Source organism: Pan paniscus, chromosome 5 (genome assembly GCF_029289425.2).
Source record: "Pan paniscus chromosome 5, NHGRI_mPanPan1-v2.0_pri, whole genome shotgun sequence".
In the NCBI taxonomy this organism is placed as follows: domain Eukaryota; kingdom Metazoa; phylum Chordata; class Mammalia; order Primates; family Hominidae; genus Pan; species Pan paniscus.
The window spans coordinates 117,123,845-117,143,961 of record NC_073254.2 but is presented as its reverse complement, the minus strand read 5'-3'; the positions used below and the strand labels follow the sequence as shown (position 1 = coordinate 117,143,961).

At 39.9% G+C, this 20,117-nt stretch overlaps 1 protein-coding gene across 17 annotated transcripts in view; it reads right to left on the bottom strand.

Moving 5' to 3' along the window:
* Positions 1 to 20,117, bottom strand: part of KLHL32 (kelch like family member 32) — a 256,154-nt gene that overhangs the window by 50,113 nt on the left and 185,924 nt on the right. For 9 of the 17 annotated variants that reach the window (XR_008955686.2, XR_008955685.2, XM_057302567.2 and 6 more), the window contains one exon: positions 16,065 to 16,280. The exons of 5 other annotated variants lie outside the window; for them this stretch is intronic. Coding sequence is in view for 8 of the 12 variants with exons in the window: in XM_057302567.2 (XP_057158550.1) it covers positions 16,065 to 16,280 (216 nt within the window). In the remaining 4 variants the exon portion in view is untranslated. Of the gene's footprint in view, positions 1 to 16,064; positions 16,281 to 20,117 lie in introns of those variants that run through there. 3 more of the 17 variants (XM_055113970.2, XM_055113974.2, XM_034962558.3) reach the window with 3 other exon arrangements.

The following is a 20,117-nucleotide window of genomic DNA, read 5'->3' as shown; positions in this document are numbered from 1 at the left end:
AAAACTCGAGGCTTATTCTTGATTTTGAGTGTCTTGATATGTTCCTGTAAAATATTCTAATGAAATTTGGAATTGTTGGGGGGAATCCTGCAAATCTGGAAGTTTAAGCCTTTTGTAGACAGATTTTTCAGAAACGCACAAGCATCATCTTTCTATGTTGTCATTTCATTGGTGTTTTAAATGTTGCTGGCACATTTATATATTTTATGGTTTAAAAAAACTGTTTAATTTGTAAACATGCATCCTGAGAGCATTAGGCCTTTGAATATTTGTTCATGAATTGATTCAAGAATAATGAGCTTGGCTGAATGCAGTGGCTCATGCCTATAATCCCAGCACTTTGGGAGGCCGAGGTGGGAGGATTGCTTGAGCCCAGAAGTTCAAGACTAACCTGGGCAACATAGGGAGGCCCTGTCTCTACCAAAAAAAAAAAAAAAAAAAAAAAAAAAGCTTGGCTGCAGTGGCACATGCCTGTGGTCCAGCTACTTGGGAGTCTGAGGTGGAGGGATCACCTAGGCCTGGGAGTTTGAAGCTTCATTAAGCCATGATTGTGTCACTGCATCCAGCCTGGGCAACAGAGCAAGACCGTGTCTCAAAAAAAAAAAAAAAAAAAAGAATAATGAGCCAAGAGCACAAGAGCACGCACGTTCACTGGCAAATGTGCTCACCATCTGAAATCAAATCTTCAATATTATAACCAAATGGACCTCAAGGGCTCAAGCAGCTGCCCCAGGTCACTGACATAGGGACAGTCAGATCCCTCAAACAAGTGGTACTATGATGAGTTTAGATGTCCAGAAAGTACCCAAGTTGCATTTAAGGATTTAATGTTGGCAGCCTCCAAATAAAAATAAAAGAATAGTCAAAGGTAACTTTAAACATCTTTTAGAGCCATGGGGCACAGAGACTGGCATGGGGGAACCCATAAACTGAAGCACAGGACTAAACACTGTCAGGGCCAGACTCTACTGTCAAGGGGATAGGACAAGGAGCACTGCCAGCCAGCTGGTAGGGCTGGGGAAGGGGAGCCAGGGTCTACACTGTCAGTGAGCTGCAAAGGATATACATAAATTTGATGGCACCACTGACTACCTGTACTAGGTGAATTTCAGTCTGGCTACTGATGTTGAAAAAGCATATTTTGCACTGCCTTCTCTAACTTCATTTCGTCATAGTATAAAAAACTAGGGAACTATGAATCCTCTATTTCTACTTTGTAACACCTGTGAGTGCAGTACACACAATTTATATATATATATTTATATATGTATTTTTTGAGATAGAGTCTCACTCTGTCACCTAGGCTGGAGTACAGTGGCACGATCTTGGCGTACTGCTACCTCCACCTCCTGGGTTCAAGCAATTCTCCTACCTCAGCCTGAGTAGCTGGGATTACAGGTGTGCACCACCGCGCCTGGCTAATTTTTGTATTTTTAGTAGAGATGGGATCTCACCATGTTGGCCAAGCTGATCATACAAATCATATTTTTATCAAAGAAGATACCCTCTTCACCACAATGATCACAGATTTTTTTTTTTTTTTTTTTTTTTTTTACCCAAATAGAAATTTCAGAGAAGATTTGGGCCAATGCCCAGGTAGTCATATCAAAGGATTTGGGTTCCACAAGGATCATTACAAACAATAAATGTCAGATGAGTCTCAAAACAGAAATCAAGCATGTAAGGAATCAAAGCAGCAGAGAGAGGGGGGCAGGGCTTAGTTCGGGTGGGAGAAGTGGCCCAGAGAGCCCAGCGTGCAGCAGTCATGCAAAGAAGTCAGAGATGTAGAGAGATAGCCCTGTGGTGGAGAACCAGCCGCCTGATAGTCTCAGAAGACTCATGAGAGAAGAGAGGACTGTGGAGGTGGAAGGAATGAGTAGAAGGTAGTTAGCTGTTGCAAAAGAGAATCTGTAGGATAGTTGAGAGAAAGACTGTATTGCAGCCTCACTGAGAACCATCAATGTCGAATGAAAGAACACAGGAGTCCAATCTGGGGAAATCACAGGTCTGAAACATTCTTTATCAGATTAGGAGGAAGAGCAAGGTGAACCCTGAAGATAGAGAAGGACACACTGCAGAGGAAAAAGAAACTGGGCCCCATGACCAGGCCCAGCCTGGTAGCAGAAGCATGGCCAGCACAGGCAGGCAATGAAAGGCAAGAGGCCCCAAGCGGGAACATCACTGTTGAGGGGCGCAGTCTGGGTGGACAGAGTCTGCTTGAGAGCAGGACAGTGGCAGTCATGTCATGCAGGTGTATGAGGGAAGAAGGCCCTCTGTGTTGGAGATGACTTTGATATAAAAAGTACAGACGTGGGGAAACTCAGAACTCAGTCAGGCTTAGACCAGAAACAATTTGACAAAATGAGTTATGCTTTCTTTAAGATGAAACGGCCTTTGCTTGAGTCCCATTACTTTAAAAACATAGTGAATCTATAAGATAAAATAATTCATTGTCACAGATCCCACAAGTTAATATGAAAATTAAACTTCGCATTACTTTTCTAATAGCAAAAACTATTGATTGACTTGACTGATGCACTTCTCTCCAAATTATCTTTTTAGTTCCCATTGCTTAACCAAAAACAAGACATAACAAAGCAATAATTTTATGAAGTATCCCTGAGGTCTATTTTACTATTTTATAGAGCTAAAAAAATAATCATTTGTGGTGTACTGCAGTGAGGAATCTTGTGAGACCATATATACACAATCCCATTCTCATTTATTTTTTAAATAAACATTTTAAACAGAACTGTTCATTAAATAAGGGCTGCATTAAAACAGCAACTGGATTCAATGACTTAATTCATTTTTGGAGACTTCTCAGGTGAGACTGAATGATCACCTAATGACTCTCTTTACTATTAAAAAACAAATAGGGTTTTTTGAAAGCAAGAAAAAAAAATGTGAAAATAGAACACTTGAAGTAAAATTACAATAATTATAATGCTGTCACTTTAACATCTATAGACTTAATTGTTTTCCAATTGACATGTGAGAAAAAATGTCCCAGGCTAGGTAAAAATATGCTGCTGAATGTTCATTGGAGGAAAAAAAAATAATGAAGACAACAAACAAAAAAAGGCAAAACGATTCTAGCTCTCAGGTGCCTAATATATGATGAGACCACTATGCATAGCTTGGAGACAGAAATAAAGGTTTTCCTTTATTTTTTCTTTTCCTCTATTTTTCTTTTTTAAAGGGTATGCATGAAAGCGGTACAAAGCTCATTATAACACAATGTGAGCTGCACATTGTAAACACCAGCATTATTAGATGTCTGTATCGTTTTTAGCCTATACTTCAAATAGCTGCAAGATTAGGTGCTGGATTTATACAAATTGAAATTTGCAACTTTTAAAACCTTAGTGCTTCCACAGACAAATCTCTGTCTTCCTTCCTCAACCCCTCCCCTATGTTTGCCAAGAAGGAGGGTAAAAGGAGTAAGATGCTGTGTTTGGAAGCAGGAATTCTACAAACTGTTGTGAGACATGCTAGTGATAGAATGGGGCCTTCACTTTCATATATGTGCCCATTTTGAATTTACTGCATTTGCTGATTACTGTGCGAAACAGGGCAGAACAACTGTGTGAGCTGCTGCATTAGCAAACTGGCTAAAGTATCCCTGTCGTTTATACTTCCCCACTGCACAATCGGAATGGAAACATTTGCTCTATTGGAAGGCAGTGATAAGGACGGATTTTTAAAGTTTCCATTTTTAAGTGAAAATGAAAGAAAAATGCTCTTCTAGATGTGTTGTGCCTTTGAGCTCCATTTGAAAAAAGAAAAAAAAAAAAGGCAGAGAAAGCTGCTGTGAAGGTCACCGAGTGAAAGAACTTCCTCAGGGCACAGAATAAATTAAATCCCAAGGAAAAAATAAAATGTGATTTCCAGAGTGTGAGGCACAAACTCCAAATGACAATGATTGACAGCCAAACTATATCCGTGCAATATCCAAGACTGCACGTTCTCATTTACCTCAGTGTAGCCAGCAAGCGCCCATTAAACATCCGTCTGATGCCCAAATTAACCTTCTTGGCAAACTGAAAGAGGCACAAACTATCATAATCAACCTTTCATTATCACAGCAGCCTCTAGTTAAAGGGTCAGAATAATTGTGCCATCAGAGCCTTGATTGTTTTCAATCAACAGACGGCTGGAGTGACAGCTCGGTGATGGAGGAGTCTGATGAAACCGCACCAGGCCTAATCAGAGCAGATGAAAGGAAGGCATGATTGGTGCAAATGAACAGTCGTGCCTCTCCTTTTCATTTACAATCTGAAATTACTCTTAAATTTGTGTGGTTTTTTTCCCTCCCTTATGAGCACCACTGAAAGAATGTTTGACTTATTATGAGTTCTGACAGTGCAGAGTTATAAAACACAGGTAGGGTTATCAGCTGAGGCTTTAAGTGGGTATTCAGCATAATTCTAACAAATTCGCTCTTGAAAAGCACAAAATGACTAAAAAGGCTTCCAATGACCTAACCTCTCAGTGCTGTTTCATTAGCAGACCCATTTATTCTGCTGCTGTTAAATGATGAGAAGATAAAACCAAGGGCAGGAATATCCTGTAAATGTTTTCCCCCAGTCTCACTGCTCTGCTTACTTCAGTATTAGTTCCTTTGCCCCAAAATCCTTACAGTTCTCTAAAAGCAGTAAGAACATTAAGAGCTCAAAAGAGCTCATCCATCAGAGGGCATGCCTCAAACAGGAGTTGTTTTTGCTTAAGAACTTGATGCTATGGTGGGAACCACAAGTGGTAGGAAAGGGACTGGAACCCACCAATCCAATGTGGATATCAAAAAGAATATCTGGGGAAAAGGAATTAAAAATTCTGCAATAGGCCAGGCTAAATCTAGCATAAAAAGGATTTGGAGAGAACTGAAACACCATAAAGCTGCATCTATACAGCTGCTTCTGTTAACAAACTATTGGCATTAACATCCTTAAAAAGTTTAGTGATGAATGGAATATATACGCTTGGAGTGGTGAAAATAAGCTTCTACTTTCTATTTTCTTTAATGCTGAGACCAACGAGCCAATCATGGGAGTATTATGATTTAGGTCAGTGCTGCAAAACAAAGGAAAGCCTTTTAGCTGCAAAGATTAATATGCATCTAATATGTGTGTGTGCATGCGTGTCTACCTGCAAGTGTGTGCACTGTGTGAATCCCACCTGCATATGTGTAAGTGACAGAGGACAGGACGGCTGTTGGCTCAGAATCCAAGGTGGCTTTTAACCTCTTTACTCAAAATTTTTATATAAAACTTATGCCATTTTATTAGCTACGTTGGGTGTGAGAATGATGAGATGGGGTATAACTAATAAGGTAAAAAGAAGACCTATAAAATAACAGTCTTGAATTTTCCGTGCAATATTTAGCAAAATTTGTTGCCTCTGAACCAGGCCTCATTTTATGAGCCAATTGCTCACCAGGAATGTATCTAGAATGTACAAAATTCATGTCGTTCTACCTACATGTAAATGGACTTCAAGCAGAATATTGCCAAATCTTGCATATGACTTTCTGCAAAATCTCAGAGTTTTTATTTTGTTTTTCAGAAGACAGTTGTCAAAGAAAGCTATCTAGGAAATGGTTCAAACACATGTATTTTCCAAATCCATCCTCACTCTCACACACACTTTCTCAAGGGCTGCATTCCTCAGCAGATCACTTTACTTCTTGTGTGCTCCCGGGCACCTTCCACAAGCTTTATCAATGAATGACACATGCTCCATCATCTCCTGAGGGTTTAGTTCTCTCAGTGTGGTGTTGGCTTTTTAAGGCATGACTTCCTTCTGCCTAGAAGGCAGTTTGTGTATAGGTCAAATAGGAGTGGCTTCAGGATACTGACTACACATGGGGTCGAAAACAGGATTTCCCAGCTGTTTCACAGAGCATGAAGACGAGAAGCAGGCCAATTTGGGTAGGTGCCTATTCTAACTCCCAGAATCCAAGGGGTGTGGAATTAATCATTCTAAAGCACTACACAGCCCCTCTACATTGCCTAAAACTTACATGAAATGAGAAGAGCAAAAAGATTCTTCAGGGGACCTGGCAAACCTGATAAATCAACCCCTTTGTTTACTTCATTATTTACACTTTATTGGATTTATATGGGGCTTCACTCCAAAGAGTACATAGTCCCAGCAGTGGGCAGAATAAGAAATTGATTACGGTCCTCAGCAGGTCCAATGTCGTTCTCACTGCCAAAGAGCCTAAAGTGTGTTTGCCACTTAACTAAGCATCGTCCTTTCTGGATGGAGAGGTTTAGTTTTAGTTTCAGCTGTGAGTAATTTTCCATTGTGATCGGCTGACTTATAGTCAATTTAGTATAATTAATGCCAAATTACATTGTAATTCACGTAGAATTACAAATTAAAAGCTATATTAAGAGCAAATGAATTAATCAAAATTAATGATATTGTGCTCACTTGTTTTAAAGTGTTAATAAGATAGGTCCTCCTAAAACGTTTAAACTTTAGCGCACCATCCATCACTCCTTTAATTACCCAATTTCCTTGTGTGGCCAGAGAAGGTAGTGGGCATTCCTCATCAACAAGAACACACACAAAGAAGATATGTGCCCTCAGCCTCTGGTGTGTGGGGGTCTTTTTAGCTCCTGTTCTTGAAGCATAAGTAATACCGTGCCACTTACCAATACTGACTTGTAACTCTTCCTATAGACAAAGGAGAACAATGCACAAAATCTTTGATACATAACTTTAGAATCAGTCATTGACTTTTTTTCCCTGAATTTGTCTTCCTGGTTATGCTTTCTCTACCAGAATATCAAAATAGGTTTGCAGTTCATCGACATGCCACCGCACGTAACAAGGAGGAGGTGGTCAGATGAAAGGGTGGATCCTCACCATGGAGAATGCATAACTCTGTATTATGAGCATAAAAAAAGCTCAAGAATGATGTATGAATGCTTCTCCTGATTATGATCTCAGAATGGCCACTTTTCTCCTCCAGGTGTGTTGAATCAGGGTGTTATTTTTCCTTGTAGCAGAAGTTTTGGAGGCAAGGGTGGGAGAAGCACTTCTAAGGAAGTCAGTATTCAACAATAAATGTTGAGGCTTCTCTTGACATCTCCTTAGAATGTAAATAATTCTAGAGCCTCTGGGTCACTTTATAAGTAAATTTACATCCTCTCCTATAGAACTCCCAGAATAGCAAATCTCTATGGTCTGACACAGCCAATTAGCATGAACATCATTGCTATTCAACTGGCCTAACATTGAAGAAAAAGGACTCACAGGGTCATTTGTGTTGGAAAGAGACTAACATTTATCAATTTCAAGAAATGTATATCTTTCACCCTCTCTCTTGAACCCCATATCTAAACCATCACCCAACTGTCAATTTCTGCTGCATACATTTCTAAAATTTCAATATATTGGGCATAAAATGAAGATGGAATGATCAATCATTTCCATTTGTTCCATCCAATCTCTGGTCTCAAATAGGGACAACAGCCTACAGACTTTTTCCCACACAGTCTGTGTCACTGCAACAGAAATAATGGCACTCCAGGTTCTTTTTTACTCTAATTTATGTCTCTTGGTCAGATTTTTAAAGAGATCCTCCCTTATCGGCTTTCATTTCCTGCTTTATACTACACCATCGTGTACTTTGAAGGAATAAAAGATGGTTCCCTCCCTCTGCCAGAATTCTCTAAGCATTCTTCCTTATCAAACCATCCAGAGCCTCAGTTTCTGGGCTCTGATCAAGAAAGACCCTCAGCAACACTTTCCTGTACGACTTTATTGGAGACATTTTTGCAACTTCCCACAAAGTCTCACAACAGGTGAAAATGAAAACTGGTAATGTATTAGGAAATGTCTACTTCTGGCTCACTCATTACAGAGTAATATATAAAAACGTTTGACTTATGAGACGTATAAGGTACTTTGAGGTTCTGTTTTCTTAAAGAGTTGGTGTATTTCAAGAGAATACAGTGAGACCTCCATTGAAATCTACACTGTGAAGTGAGTCAACTATTGAACTTCTGGAAGCTTTAGTTTTCTCACTAGTTAAAATTTGAATCATACTTGCCTTATCAACCTTAACAAGGCTGATGAGAGACTCAAGAGAAATTATATGTGTGAAATGCTTTAAAATATAAAGCTCTCTAGGCTTGTAAAGAATTATTATTGTTGGTATTATTATTGATGGACTTCTACGCTAGCCTCAGGGTTTCTACCTCATATATGGCTTATAGTTGGGTTTTATTTTTAAATCCCTGATAACCCAGGTAGCAGCAATATTACTGCAGGGCACCAATGCATAAGTAATATTCTACAGTCATCTTTTTCCTTCTCACAGCAGCAACAACAAAAATATCAGTCTGGAAACAACATGAATCACAATGAAAATCAGAAGCAGAGAACATAAATATGTCATATCTCATAAATCACCTTGTTGTTCTGTTGTGCTCATTCTTTAAAAAAAAAAGGAGAGAAAAAAACTGTTAACTCATGAGAACAGCAGCACATGAATACAAGTTGGGTCTCCTGTAATTTCTGATAATCACTGCCCCTCACAGCTACTCAGCAACGCACAGCTCTAGCACTGAGGATTAGCTGGAGCAAAGCCCCTCTGAAATGAACATGTCATGCGTCTTGCAAAGGCATATACCCCAGACAAACAACAGCAAAGCCATGAGTCAAGCTACTGTGGGATGCACCCTCACAGAGGAGTTAGCCGCATATAGATTAGAAGGAAAGATTAAATATATGCTCTGGCAACTAGGAGCACCAATCCCTGAAATAGCAGTGTTACTCCGTGCCCAGCTAGGGGCCCCTCAAAGGATAAAACATCCTCTGGGCATAACATTATTTGGGATGCAAAGGAGCCACTGTTTATTCTCTTCACTAACATCTAAGAAGAAGGAAATGGAGATACCCTCATCACATTTGTAGAAAAAAACTGTATGTAGTTGGGAGAAACTATAAAAAGTTTCAGAAAGAAAATTAAGAAGTGGTACAAATTTGTAAGTTGGGACCACATGTACGAATTTGATGAGTTTAAGAAATGGTAACTTTAAAAAATAGGAGATATTATGAAGATACCCAGAAAGTAGCTATCTGGGAAAATAATAGTAACAACACATGCATGTATGAAAGAGAATTGGCCAGGCGCAGTGGCTCACGCCTGTAATCCCAGCACTTTGGGAGGCCGAGGCAGGTGGATCACGAGGTCAGGAGATGGAGACCATCCTGGCTAACATGGTGAAACCCCGTCTCTACTAAAAATACAAAAAAATTAGCCAGGTGTGTGGCACATGCCTGTAATCCCAGCTACTTGGGAGGCGGAGGCAGGAGAATCACTTGAACTCGGGAGGCGGAGGTTGCGGTGAGCTGAGATCATGCCATTGCACTCCAGCCTGGGCAACAAGAGTGAAACTCCATCTCAACAAAAAAAAAAAAAAAAGAGAATTGAAGAAGGGCAGGAACATGATGAAAAATTATAATTTTGCTTGAGGATAAGAGTTCTTAGTATTTTATTCTATTTCTAGTTACCAAGGTCCAAATATTAAAACATGAACACAGCTTGTAGAATTTTTTGATTAAATGTTTACCCACAGCCTGATTTGTTTGAGGCTTGGACTGTATCACATGGATTGACAAAGGTTTGCGAAGCTGTTTAGAGGGTGCATACAACGATTGAGAGTTAACAATAAGCAAAGCATTGAACAAAAGGCGAAGGGTCACTGGTTGGTATTGAAACATCCAGTCAAAAGCATGTCATCTCCATTGTACCCATATCATTTCAACGTGCCCCAACTTGGCAAAGAAATCATTACGCTATTTGGCACAGGTCAGTCCCCACTGGGAAGGCATTGGGCAGGTGGGAAAGAGCAGCAAGCGGAAAGCCCCACATCAGACACTGTCAGGCCCATGACAGCAGGACCCTGTTGGTGCTTCCCATTACTGACTACCCAGCACCCGTCATATGGCAGGCAATAGTAGTACCCCACAGGACATGGCTGGGCAGAGCAGGCACTCAGTAACTATTTGGAATGAATGAAAGAATGAATGAGGCATATGTCATCTAACAGAATTAGCAACACGACACAGACATGGAGGCAGGCACAGAGGCCATGATTTGTTCAATCCATGGGCACTACCCAAGGGAACTAGAATGGTCATGCTCTTTTTTCTGTTTTGTTTTGTTTTTGTTTTTTTTCTTCCAGACAGGGTCTCGCTCTATTGCCCAGGCTGGTGCAATCACGGCACACTGCAGCCTCAACTTCTTGGGCTCAGGTGAACCTGCCCTTTGGGTAGCTGGAACTACAGGTGCATGCCACCATGCCTAGCTAATATTTTCGTAGAGACAGGGGTCTCACTATGTTGCACAGGCTGGTCTCAAACTTCTAGGCTCAAGTGATCAGCCTGCCTCAACCTCCCAATGTGCTAGGATTACAGGCGTAAGCCACTGTGCCCAGCTAATCAAGCCCTTCTTAATTCCTGTTAAAGTCATAGGATTAATTGGATGCACCTCTGTGCCCATCGCCTGAGTATTTCTGAGCTTCTATTACAAATTTAGAAGCTATAGACCAAAGTAGACATAGCTCAAGAATTAGAAGACATGAGTTTGATTCCTAGATATGTTACCTCAGTTTTCCCATTTGTACTATAGGAGAACAAAGCAATAATAAATGAAGATGCATTTTCAAAACTGTGATGTGATATTCAAATTGGAAGTATTTTAATAGTATTGTTTGACATCTAGTACTATTTAAAGTCCTTGCTTCTTCCTAGCCAGAGGTACATTTGGGTCAATTTATCATCGAAGGATAAAAGATGAAAGCTGAGTACATCACTAGTGTCTTCTACTTTCCAACTGTAAAGGGATAGTAGCTTTTTGTTTGGGTTCACTTCTGGGACTCCTTTTGAAGAAAATGATTAATTCAAACTGTAATGTGGCTGATTCTGTGGTACACATAAAAGCCCAGGAGGAGCGTGTCAAAAAAACCACTGCATTTGAGATTGTTGACTAAACAATATGTGGCTTATGTCTCTCAAGATATAAAATGAATGTGTTATTAAGAGTATGACTTAGGGAAGCAAATTTCCAACAAAAATATAAGGAAAAATGCAGTCTTTAAAAGGCCAAACTCATTTTCTATATCAATTTTCTTAGAATAAATCCAGCCTAATGTAGGAATAGTAGGATGTCTTATTATCCATTCAATACATTTTAATATGGAAACTCTACATTGTTGTTTTTATTTATTATTAATAGAGTGCAAGCAGTAGGTAATGCAAACACTACAGCACAGCCTCTGCCTCTAGGGATGGATAATCATGGACAAATATGAACAGGATTGCCCCAGCCCCAAATCAGGTGACGTCGTCCCTCTTTGCCACACTAAAATAGGACATAACTTAGGTTTGTGCAATTACTTTTGCACCAACCTAATAGAATAAAGGAAACCCTCCCTGCTGAGATCTTACCTTGTTTAACGCCACTCACATAGCCAGCAAATTTTTTGGTCTTAATATCTACTTAAGTCCAGGCAAAGTGAGACTCAGAATACAAGTAGGAAGTGTCCTCAACCCCCAGGTTAATAAAGTAAGAAAAGTACTGTTCTTTTTTTTTTTTTTTTTTTGAGCTGGAGTTTCATTCTATCATCCTGGCTAGAGTGTAGTGGCGCAATCTCCACTCGCTGCAACCTCTGCCTCTCGCTTCAACTGATTCTCCTATCTCAGCCTCCGGGCCTCAGCTGGGATTACAGGTGCCTGCCACCACACCTGGCTAATTTTTGTATTTTTAGTGGAGATGGGGTTTCACTATGTTGGGCAGGCTGGTTTCAAATTCTTGACCTCAAGTGATCTGCCCGCCTCAGCCTCCCAAAGTGTTGGGATTACAGGCGTAAGCCACTGCACCTACCCAGAAAAGGACTGTTCTTACAAAATAATAAGTCCTCACTAAAAGTAAGAAACAGTTAATAAATTAATAATTAAAGGAAAACAAAACTTCCCACTCAGAGATAAAGGTGAAATAAATTTCCTTAACCTAACTACTGAATATTTTTGTAAAGCATTTTACCCCAGAATCTAGCTCCCAACACTATGCCTAGCATGTAACAGGTGGTCAAGAAATATTCATTTTTATTTCCACAAGCTGTTTTCTTTCATTTTTAAATATCCTTCTTGTTTCTGCTACTTTGGAGATAAAATAAAAATTCAGAGAGCTGTACTTATGGTTTAAAATCAGGAGGATTCTCTCCATTTGGGAGGAGGCCTGGAAGAGGGAAATGGAGTTGGCAGATCTGTCCTCTGCCTTCCTTCCACTCTAGCATAATTTTTGGGTATTTAGTAGGTGCTCAGTACATACTGATGGGTGGAGAGCCATACTTTCTCCCTATGCTAGTGTGTATAAGAGTTGATATTACATTTTTCTATATAGGCTTTTTCTACAAATTGTACTTCCATGGAAAACAGTAATCTCCCTCTTACTCTGGTGAAAGAGAACCTAAAGGCAGAAAAGGCAGGAAATGCATGTTCCTGAAAAGAAAACAGAGCTTACTCAGCACTTCCTATGAAAATGAAAACAGATCTGATCATAAGAATGATACGGAATTACTTCTATGTGTTGTTCTAAGTTTTTTTTATGAAGAATTGCCATGTTTTGGCTTATTTATTCAAAAATATTTTATTGACAGATAAGGATTGTTTAGATTCAAGGTGTACAATATGATGATTTGATAAGCATATACACTGGGAAATGATTACCACAATCAAATTAATTAACATATCCTTGGAACCCATGCTCTACATTAGATCCCTAGAACTTGTTTATTTTCTAACTGAAAGTTTTGTGCCCTTTGACCAACATCTCCCCATTTCTTGCACTCCCCAGCTCCTATGGTAAGACCCTGGATCATCAGTCTGAAAATATATGCAAAATCTAACAGAAGATATTTAACAGTGCCCTACTGAAATGAAGTTCTAATTGGGAGCTAATACCTGAAAGCAAAATCAAACAGATAGAGATTTGCCAGGTCACAAAGGCAAGTGACCTAATGTCCCATATTTCCATTTCAGCTGATTTGTTCAGTTTTAGTCTCCTTTCTTTGAACCCAATAGCCAATTTGGTGTCTTTCATCTGGAACCTGATAAATTGCTGGCCTTGAAACATAAAACCAAATTGTTGAGCTGAATTGAGCTAAATTTTTAAAAAACAATATATTTTAGGGAACTTCTATGTCCTTATCCATCTAAGGTATGTATGTGAACAACTCTCTATGTTACCTCTAAATATAAAGTGAAATTAACCAACAGATCAAGTCATTTCAGACCATGGAAGGGATGAAAATTTTTCTAGGAGGAACCAAGAAGACTTCTGTGAGAGAAGAGACTCAGAATAAAGCTTAAAAAGGTCAGATGGAAAAAAAGAACAGTTCCAAGGCATCATCTTGGGGTATTTTACAGGTTCACAGATCCACAGAATGATTACTGTGGCCTGCATACAACACATTTTGTCAAGGAAAGGGCTTGGGTAAGGAACAGCAGGAAAAAGTGAAAAAGAGTTGGTTCAGTGAGGTTAATCTGAAGGTTCTTATGACAGGTCTTCAGAGCCAGACTGCATGAAATCTGGTGAATAATGAAAATTAGACCTTTCACCAAACATGGGATGGTCCCAGATTACATTATCAGTACATAGTAGAAGAGCCACCTGCGTAAGTGTGTGTGTGTTTACCATGCTCTCATCTAAGTTACTGGTTGCACATATTAATCAAATAGCACGCCCCCCTCCATCCAGTTTTCTATTACCTGTCCTACCTTGTGCCAATTTCCTTTCTCCTCCCCAACACCCTTTGCTTCACACTTCTTCTTTAAGACATGGGATAGGGATTTGTCAAAGTCAATGAGCACTTTATTACAGTGAGAACGTTCCGTAATGAACAATTCAGCAATTTAATGAGATTCTGTAGATCTGTCTCCAGCCTGTCCATCAAGTTTCACTTCTATAAAGCACCCTGACACTAATCCTCTGGCATACCCAATCTCTACCCTGGGCTGAATATTAGATTCTTCCATGGTATATTGCATTACTAGCATAACCTCAGCAAAAATGATGAACTTAACTATACTTGAGGCAAAATAGCTGGTCTGATTTGATTTTTCTCTATGGGGTTGAATATGAGGGAAATACTTATTTACTAAGATAAAGCAAAAACAGTTTCTTATTGCCTGCTGAATGTCTAAATTGATAATATTTATGTGAGTCTTTTAATTCTTTCTTGAGGACCAGGTATTAAAAAAATTATTGCCTGCAGCAGAAAGCAGCTTTTAAAATTCTACATTATAATATTAGTAACCTTTAGAGAGGCAATTATGATAACTCTTAAGTGGATAGTATGGAATTTTCTTGACACTCAGCCATCTGCACATTACCATGTCAATCTCTGGCAGTGCCTTCAACTGCGCCACAAAAAGAGATAGAAGCCACAAGGATGGTTAGCCTCAGATGTCAATTCAGTTAGAAAAAATTAAATGCAGGATTCATTCCAAATCTTTCTTTTTCCCTTGGGAAGTGAAGAAAATTTGGCTACTTCCCATTTTGAATTGACCAAAGTAAATTCTGTTGATTTGTGTTTATAAGAGAGAGCCAGAGATAATTGAAATTTCTACCAAAAACAGATCCTTGTCAACCTGTTCAACCTCTGCCTGAACAAACATTACCAGAAATACCCAAGGAGCCACAAAAATTTATTCTTTAATGTTTTTTTGGTCCTTATATTTTCTTTATCAAGACAGTGTGGAATATTGAAGACATGGGGGCAGGTGTTAGCAGACTTAAATTTGAAGGCTGGCTCTGCTCTGTGACTCTGAGTAAGGCACAGAAGCCTCATTTTGTTCATCTGGTACATGCAGTGATAATAGCCATTCTTTCAGGCCTGCTGTCAATAAGTTTGCAAAGAGCCTGGGACCCAGAAGGCCTTCAGGACACTGCAGCTCTTTAATTCCCTCTGGTGGAAGCAATAATGAAGAGGGAAGTTACTGATTAAAGTAACACAAATAATGAAATAAGGCAGAAAGGCATCAGGAAAATAATCAGTCAGTAGAGTTAGCTACTGAATAATTAACAGCTACCTGTATGACAATTTTGGCCAGAATTAAAATACTCTCTAAATATTACTTGATAAGATACCAGGGATTCACTGTTTAATCAGCTAATAGAAGACTTTAAATTTTCCCTGGTAGTCTGTATATAATTATTTTTCAAATGATCGTGAAATCTTGGAGGCATGGCACCCTACAAGTAACAAAATGGCTAGCCAGTGCTTCAGAGAGTGAGATAGACAGGCTGTAATAGGGAGGAGGAAGATAGGCTCTCTGACTATTCCCCAAAGACACCAAGTGGATTGTTCAAGGAATAGTCACTGGGGATGAGCAGAAGAGGATTTAAATTGAATAATCAACTTCAAACCACAAAACATCCTCCTGTCCTCTAGACAAGGGAGCGACACAATGTGAAAAGAATGCTATGTCAGGCGAAAAGGCAGGGCTTAGGAAAATAGCAATGAGTGCAGAATGAACTAAGGATGGAGATTTTTCCACTGCCATGCAAGAAGAGCTTCATTTCATTCGAGATCCAAGCTGCTCTCTATTGCAACAAAGAAATGTTTCTGAATTGTTTACAGCAAAGGCCCAAATTTACTCTGATTCTCCCGGTCTTAAATATGCATATATATCACTTTACAATCCATTTTTTTGTCATATTTTGTTTAAGAAACAATTTTTATCAGGAAAAAAACATCCCTTGACTCAGATGTGACCACATTAGGTTCTGGGAAGCCACAGTGAGGGTCTCATGGATTGCCCCTGCAATTCCCTGAGTTAAGCTGCAGAGTCCGCTGAGGGCTCTGAGCCTCAAGGGCCAGTGTTCTCCAATCACTTGTCCATCAAGGAAGCATGACTTCTAAAACAACTCCATGAGGACCAAAGCCACTAAAACAGTGGTAATTGTTCCTCAGTCCTTTAACTTCCAATCACGGCATGCTTTTTCAGTGCCAAAAGACAACCGTGCACAGCGCCCTTACCTGCCAGATCTGCTCTTCACTCAGGGAGGTCAGGCGGTCGCTCTTCAGCACCTCCTGAAGCAGGCAATAGGGAAGCGTTAGAACATCTTCTGGGCGGCTCTTCAGGAGTTCAGAGAGATGTTTCACTAAGAAATCGATCACTGCCTTCTCCAACAAAGTGAGGTTAAAGAGGTCAGCAAGTCTGTACAAATCCAAGTAATTAAAGCTATTTAATTCCTGGGTGCCAAAAAATAAAAATGAAAAAAGATCTCTTAGAAATAAATCCGAGAAAGAGCAGGCAAGAAATTCAGATTGACTCACTAAGGTTTTCATCACAGTGGTGGGAGAAATGGGAGGGCTAGTATAAAAAAAAAAAAAAAAGAAATCACAATTATAAAGTTCTGCATAGAGAACGGCTATTCTAGAATTCATAATTTTTCCTCATTTTACTCCTCTTAAAACCCATATATTTCAAGACATCTTAATAAAAGGAGTGAAAGGGGTCTCTGGTTTCAAGGGCTGAAATGTTACTTTGCAACATTCTAGAGACATTTTACTAATGAGGGCAATTGCTTTTTCTACCCTTACCATATTTTACAGCTTTTTCTCTACTAAAGATAACGTAAGGGCAGGTAAATGGTGATTCATGATTAGATGACATAAACTACATGAAGACAGACTGACTCCGCTCTTTTTCCAAAACTTCAAACTAAGTAGGTCTTTAAGTCAAAACAACCCATCCTGTCTTAACTAAAATCCAGAGTTTTATATACAAGGTCTCAGGAAATGAGGAAATCTCACAGAAAAGACTCCTGTTTGAATAATTCTATATTGAATCCACCTAAGATGGATGATTTGTAATTGTTCTTTGTTTTTTTCTCAGCCTCAAACATTCCATTTTTCCCACCTTTTTGAAGAGTTTCTGCAGAAATGCTTCAAATTTGGGAGGATTTTATCTGCAGTCTCAAGCTCATAGCCAGGGCTCTACAATTATGCCTCCAGAGAGCCACAGCTTCCACTGTACCTTTGTCACTGTACCCCCACAAAAATCAGAGATACAGTACAGTTGTTGAAAGAAAATTTGCATATGTCAAGTAGAATGAGAGTGGGCTATTTCCTACTTTCCCCTCACTTTTAACTTACAATTATTAATATAATTATGAGCAATAGTTTTCCAATAACTTGAGGAATGTATAATGCTATCAGATAGCCATTTCACTCTATAAATCCAAGTAATTTTCAACCTACTTTTCCCCTTTCTAGTTACCTGAGAGTATTAAGAACTCCTTACTGAGGTGCGTAGTTTGCACCTCAGTAGATAACTGTATAAAGTGGGGAGCTGAAGGAAAAAGAAAACTCACCCCAAGGCAATGACAACATAGCACACACTCCTCCTTTTGGGGCAGATGGGCTCTGTGAGTCTTAAGCAAAACCATTGCTTTTTGTCCTTTTGGTTAAACCATGTGTAAGCAAAATAAGCACCAATAATGCTGCTTTTAAATTTTCCATTAACGTGATGGGGGAAGGTGGGAAGCAATAAACTTCATTAAATGCCCAACAATAGTACTGTGGATGGGAAACAAAAATTACTGCTGTTATAGAAAGAGTGCCATTTCTAGTTATAAAAAGTAATAAATGCTCATTTCATAAAATTCAGAAATACAAAGTATGGAAAACAAAAATCCTTCATAATTTCACCATGCAGAGATAATCACTATTAATGTTTTCGTATATATACTTCTAGACTTTTAAAAAATAAGTCTTTTATATGTTGAAAAAAGAGAATAGTTGCATTTAGGACCAAACAAACCATCAGCCACCACAGGCACCTGGAGGCAACCAAGGCAGGCAGAGAAGAGCAAGGGTGGTGGAGGCAGGCAGACTCGGCTCAAATCCAGCTTGACACACCATTGGCTGGGGCCTCGGGTCAGTCACTGAATCTCTGTTATTCCCCAAGTACAAATTTTTTTTTTTTTTGAGACGGAGTCTTGCTCTGTCGCCCAGGCTGGAATGCAGTGGTGCGATCTCAGCTCACTGCAACCTCTGCTTCCCAAGTTCAAGTGATTCTCCTGCCTCAGCCTCCTGAGCAGCTGGGACCACAGGCGCGTGCCATCGCACCCAGCTAATTTTTGGATTTTTAGTAGAGATGGGGTTTCATCATATTGGTCAGGCTGGTCTTGAACTCCTGACCTCATGATCTGCCCACCTTGGCCTCCCAAAGTGCTAGGATTACAGGCATGAGCCACGGCGCCCAGCTTTCCCCAAGTACAAATTTAAGAGCTCAACAAGCTCATAGGGTTGGCATAAAGATAATGTAAGAAAAGCACTTACCATAAAAGTTTGGCACGTGGAAAGTACACAGTAGGTTGCGGGTGAGAGCAAGAACAATAAAGTATATTTGAGCATTGTTGTTTGGGATCCATAAACCATGATTAATCACTGATGCAAAGAGGTCAAAATGAAGCATGTGTTCTCTTTAAATATTCAAGTCTTGAATAAGGCACACCATTAACTCAGGGAAAGAGGGGGTGGCCAAAATAAAAACCATAGAATTAAGATAAAAACTAATTGCAAGTTAATGCCTTCCACATCTATATGACTGACCCACATCTTTCTCCTAAGCTCTGAATTCATTTTCCCAACTGCCTATAAGAAGATGCTGTCTCTTGGATATCCCACAGTCATAAACTCATCATGTCCAAAGTCCAAACTGAGCTTTTTCCTTTCTTTTTTTTTTTTTTTTTTTTTGAGATGGAATCTTGCTCTGTCGCCCAAGGCTGGAGTGCAGTGGTGCTATCTTGGCTCAGTGCAAGCTCCGCCTCCCGGGTTCACGCCATTCTCCTGCTTCAGCCTCCCAAGTAGCTGGGACTACAGGCGCCTGCCACCATGCCCGGCTAATTTTTTGTATTTTTAGTGGAAACGGGGTTTCACCGTGTTGGCCAGGATGGTCTTGATTTCCTCACCTCGTGATCCGCCCGCCTCGGCCTCCCAAAGTGCTGGGATTACAGGTGTGAGCCACTGCTCCCAGCCTAAACTGAGCTTATTTTATGATAGCCTGCATCTACTCCTGTATCTCCTCTTTTAGATAACAGTCACATCTAGACACCCACATTAAGAACCCAAAAGCTGGCCTACATTCCTCCCTTACATCTAGTCAATCGCCAGTCCTGTCTCGTTTTCCTCTTTAGTATTTCTTGTTCTGTTCCTTATCATCCCTGTCTGGACTTCTTGCAACAGTGTCCTAAATTACCATTCCTGCCTCCAGCAGCCTTGCAACAGTGTCCTAAATTACCATTCCTGCCTCCAGCAGCAAACTCTCAATCCTCTCTTTTCACAAGAATCTGACCATATTTATCATCTCTTTAAAACCCACTGATAAGTTATTTGCTTTGGGGAAAAAGTCCAAACTCAGTAACACTGTATAGCCTTCCATGACCTGGACACTGAGATCTTCACATCCTAAGGTGCAGCAACCCTATCCACCCTGGCTTGGCTCTAGCCATGACAACAACCTACACATTCACACCATGTGCCAGGACTACAGCAGGAATTCGCAACACAGATGAGCAAAAAAAGGCAAGCCCTAGGCCTTATGGGATATATAGTCTACTGGAAGAGAAGGCCATAAATCAAAAAACCTTACAATTACATGGAAAACTATAACTGAGGTAAAAGCTACAAAGAGTAGAATATAGGACTATGAGTGTCCATAACAGGGATTTGACTTGGAGTTAATAAAGGACTAACTTGGAGTTGACTTGGAGTGGAAAGTTAGTAAAGGCTTCCCTGAGAAGCCGTTTGATGCTGAGAGTTGAAGGAAGAGCACCCTTTGTTCACTTGGCAAAGGGTGGGATGGGGATGTATATTAACAACATTTTATTTCTGTATTCTCCATGTTCTGGCATCTGGGGTTTCACTGACTGAGAATAGACTGCCCCTCCCAGGGCTAGCCAATTCTTTGAGAGAGCAAACGGCTTTCATATGCAAACTAACCAATCCAGAACCCATACTCTAAATCACCTCCTCTATGTGGCTTCTACACTCCAGGAGGCAATAGTCCTCTGTCCCCATCAT